At 57.1% G+C, this 4,063-nt stretch overlaps 1 protein-coding gene across 1 annotated transcript in view; it reads right to left on the reverse strand.

The window, feature by feature from the left end:
* The window catches only part of HS3ST2 (heparan sulfate-glucosamine 3-sulfotransferase 2), a 21,865-nt gene extending 18,049 nt beyond the window's left edge, over positions 1-3,816 (reverse strand). Inside the window, exon 1 of the mRNA XM_015429731.1 lies at positions 3,707-3,816. Within this exon, the coding sequence (XP_015285217.1) occupies positions 3,707-3,816 (110 nt within the window). The remainder of the gene's footprint in view (positions 1-3,706) is intronic.
* Positions 3,817-4,063: the final 247 nt, after the last annotated feature.

Raw genomic sequence — 4,063 nt, forward strand, 5'->3', positions numbered from 1 at the left:
TGGGGGCCCCTGGGGAGCGGCGGGAGGGGGGCTAGAGCGAGGGCCAGCCCGGTGGGGCTTTGACCCAGGAGGAGGAGGAGGAGGGAAGACCCTTCCCCTGGGCAGAGAGCCGCCTGGGGGGGGGGCTCCCTCTTGGGGGCTGCATCGGGGCCTGAAGCCGGCTGGACCCCTGGGAGGAGGGCAAAGCGGGCTGGTTCCTCCCCCTCGGGGCAGAAGGGCTCCCCCGGGGACAGGCCCTTCCATAGCACCGAGGCCCCTGTGTGTGTGTGTGAGAGAGAGAGAGAGAGAGAGAGAGAGACAGAGAACTGGCCCGGGACCTCCCCTTACAGGTCTTGATCAAGGCTCCCTCTAAGCTGTGGAGTCTTGTGAGCAAAACCTCTACTTGGTGAGCTCCTGGCATGAAAGTTGTGAGCCAGGGATTTGGCTACGGCATAAATCAGTTTGCTCTGGAGCCCCATCCTTCCTGAGCTGAGACAAAAACTGTGTGTGAGGCTAGAAAACTGTGAGCTGGCTCACACTCACTCAGCTTAGAGGGAACACTGGTCTTGACGGGTGTTTCTCCAGAGGAGCCTTGAGTGGTCCAGCCTGGCCTTTGGCTTGGAGGGCCCTCCCCCCCATCAATCAGCCAGATAGTGTTGGGTTTGATAGTGAGATATTGGGGAAATGGTATTTAGCAGAGATAAGATAGCCCAGCAGAGCCAGAGTAAAATAATTCAGACTGAGAGTCCATGTGTGATTAAAATATAAAGTTTTTACTAAATTCTAGCATGGGGAAGGGTAACTAGGATGAAAATAACAACAGAGCTAAATAGGCTAGATCCTTACACTACAAAGACAAAACTAGAAGAGCGTTATGGATTCTCTTCTTGTTCTTCAGAACAGCAAACAAAGACGGGAAGAGGAGCCATAAAATGCTACAACACTTTGACACTCTGGTTCCAATCAAACTCCTAGATCAGGGAGAATTTCCCCGGGCTTGTACTCCTAAAACAACATTGGTTACATGAAAAAACGTGTGACTTCCTGTGAGCAACACAAACAAACATTTAACCCCAGATACACTGAGTGTTTTCAACTTGTAATACCCAACAGAGAGACCTGAGACCAATCCTGCCTCTTGAAAGAGGAGCAAAGCGGCTTCCCAAGTGGCCAAAACAAGGCCAGGCTCCGCCCGGGTGAATGATGGAGAGGTGGGGGGGCGGGGCGGGGAGAGAGAGGCTGCCGTCAGGAGTCCTCCGGGGGCACCTCTGGGTCCCACAAGAGCCTTGCCCCCTTCCAAGAGACAAACCTCCCTTTGTCAGACCAGCGCCCTGGATCTCTCCTCCCGGAGGAAGGGCACCGGGCACCCAGGCAAACCCTTCCTTCTGCACAGAGGCAGGATCTGGCACTAAGCCCAGGTGGCCCCTCCCCTGCCAGCTCCCCTGAAGCCCCTCCTGGGCCTCTGGAGGGAGGGAGGGGGGGCCTGGGGTCTCCTTTCAGGAGGAGGGAGGCCCGGGAAGTTCAGACGTCTCCGCTTAAAGGGCTCTGTGTGTCCTTGCCTCCCCTGCCCCCAGCTTTTCTGTGCAGGGGGGGGGGGCTGGTGCCTCCCCCCAGAGGGATGCACAGATCCCTTGGGGGATCTCCTTTCCTACCATGGGTGGGGAAACAACCCAGTCCTTTGAAGAAAACGTCCTGGCTCCTTTTGTGGGCTTGAAGGCAGTTCCCTGGGCAGGGGGCACCTACTTCAAAGGGACGGTGCTAATGCCCCCCTTTCTCCTGTGGGGGGAGCTTTGCGGGTGGGGAGGGCCCTCTCTCTGAGCAAGCCTGCCTGCTCAGCTCTGGGCAGCCTTCAGGTGTGGGTGCTCCCAGCCCGGGTGCTGACAGTGGGTGCAGGGAGAAGCTGGCAGTGGTGGGTGCCAGAAGCCCTCCTGGGGGAGAGGCCAAGACTCCTGGGCCCCTGCCTTGGCCAGGGGCTGCTTGCCAGCTCAGGAGCCCCCCCCCTTGAGTGGAGGCCAAAGGATGAAGCCCTGGGACAGGAGTGGTGTTCTGAACCCAGAGCGGGCTGGAACTGGAAAGGGCCCCGTGGAGCTCTTGGAGGGCACCCCCGAGGCCCGGGCACGGATGCGAGCCACGCCGGCAAGGCGTGCAGCTGCCGTCGCTCTGCCCGCATTGATTCCTTCTGGTTCCTTGATTAATTACTTCATGAAATTTCAGCTATCTTAATTACCCTGTTTAATTAGGGCAAACTTTTAATGGTGTCCCTCAGCCAAGCAGAGTTCAATAGGCTCCCTAATTAGCGACCCGGAGTCATCTTGAAAACAATTAGCCGGGTGCCACCGGTGGGTGCAACTCGGTGGGCACCAGCTGGGCATGACGGAGCCAAGGGCTGCTGCCTGGCGGACGGAGGCTGGAGCCGGGCAGGGCAGCGTGGCCAGCCGGAGAAGTGTGTATGTGTGTCCTTTGGAGCGCCCCCCTCAGTTCTTCCTTCCCTGCTGGTGACCCACAGAGCCGATGGGTGAAATCTGCTCCCCCCCAAAAAAAACCCAGTTCCTGGAGAAAGCTGGGAAACCTCATTTTGACAGTCTCCGGACTGTCTTCAAGGGCCGCACCGCAGAAAGCATGCTACAGTAGCCTCAGCTGGAGGCCGCTAAGGTGCGCAGGACAGTGTCCCTGTCTCTGTGCTGCAGGCGTTCCACTGGGGATGTCAGCTGAGGCTGAGAAAAGCCCCCCCCCCCCGCAGGCCACAGGAGGTAGGGACTTTGGAAGCAGCTGCCCTGCGTGTGGGAGAGTCCCCAACTGCCTCCCACCTGATCCTCTGGGGGAGCGCAAGGTGGCCCGAAGCTATGGTGGGGCTATTGGGCCCCCTCTTTATTAAAGAGCCAGCCCCCTTCCTTAAAGCCCCCTACTTTTTAAAGGCCCCCCCGCTTTCCCCCAAAAGCATTTAAAGGGACCTTTTAAATGCTTCTGAGAAAAAGCGAGGGAGGGGTGGAGCGTGCCCCTCTCCCTCCCCTCCTGCAAGATTTAAAGAGCCAGTTTGGTGTAGTGTTTAAGTGTGTGGACTCTAATCTGGGAGAACCGGGTTTGAAGGGCGGGGTATAAATCCAACCTCCTCCTCCTCCTCCTCTTCTTCTTCTTCTTCTTCTTCTTCTTCTTCTTCTTCTTCTTCTTCTTCTTCTTCTTCTTCTTCTTCTTCTTCTTCTTCCTGAGCTAAGACAAAAATGTGGGAGCCGGAGGCTAAAAAACTGTGAGCTAGCTCACACTAACTCGGCTTAGGGGGATCACTGGTTTATTGTTATTTTGCAGTGGAAAATTCCAAACCGGCACGTGTCTTGGGGTCCTCAGAAAGCAGGAAAGTGTTGCTTCCTTTATCCCCTCCCCCTCAACCCCCCCCCAAGAGGGTAGCAGCTGGAGCCACGCCCTGCTGGAGCTGATTCCGGGGAGGGGGGCACAGGCGCCGTTAAACCCCACGTTAATCTTCAAGAACACTCATGTCAAAAATCTTAGCAAGAAAATTAAGCCGCCTCACTATATTTTGACTACAGAAAATCAATATTAATTATAGGCAGAGCGAAAGGCTTCTTCAAGGGGCTTAACTGCGAACTGGAGCAGCTGTAGAGTTGGACTCTGTCGCATGTGGCTGCCGGCCTTCATTTTCTGGGTGTGTGTGTGCCTGAGCCCAGTCTCCCTGCAGGCCAGCGAGGAGGCCTAGCTGGGGCCCCGGGGACACCGGCCTCCTTCCAGCGAGGCTGGGTTGACTGTCAGCGGGAAGGCCGGAGCGGGCAGCCGGTTGCCCTCGGGCGGCCGAGAGCTGGTCGCCAGATGCTGCAGGGCCGGCATCCTCACTGCAGCCTTTGGGGGGAGGATGCGCCTCGTGGCCCCCCCGGGAAGCCCTTAGGAAGGCAGAAGGCCAAGCATCATGTGAAACGTGTTCCATTTTGGAATGCAGGACCTTAGGCGGTCTTGGGGTTTCAGCGGCCAACTTTTGTGCAATGAACCCAACTGTTTGCAGAGGTCGAACAGGACGGGGCTGGAATGAAATGCTCAGAAAGTTCCCGTTGGTGAAGGGGGCAGGAACCGTGGCCGT

This window comes from Gekko japonicus, unplaced genomic scaffold (genome assembly GCF_001447785.1).
Source record: "Gekko japonicus isolate JY-2015 unplaced genomic scaffold, Gekko_japonicus_V1.1 scaffold894, whole genome shotgun sequence".
NCBI classification, from domain to species: Eukaryota; Metazoa; Chordata; class Lepidosauria; order Squamata; family Gekkonidae; genus Gekko; species Gekko japonicus.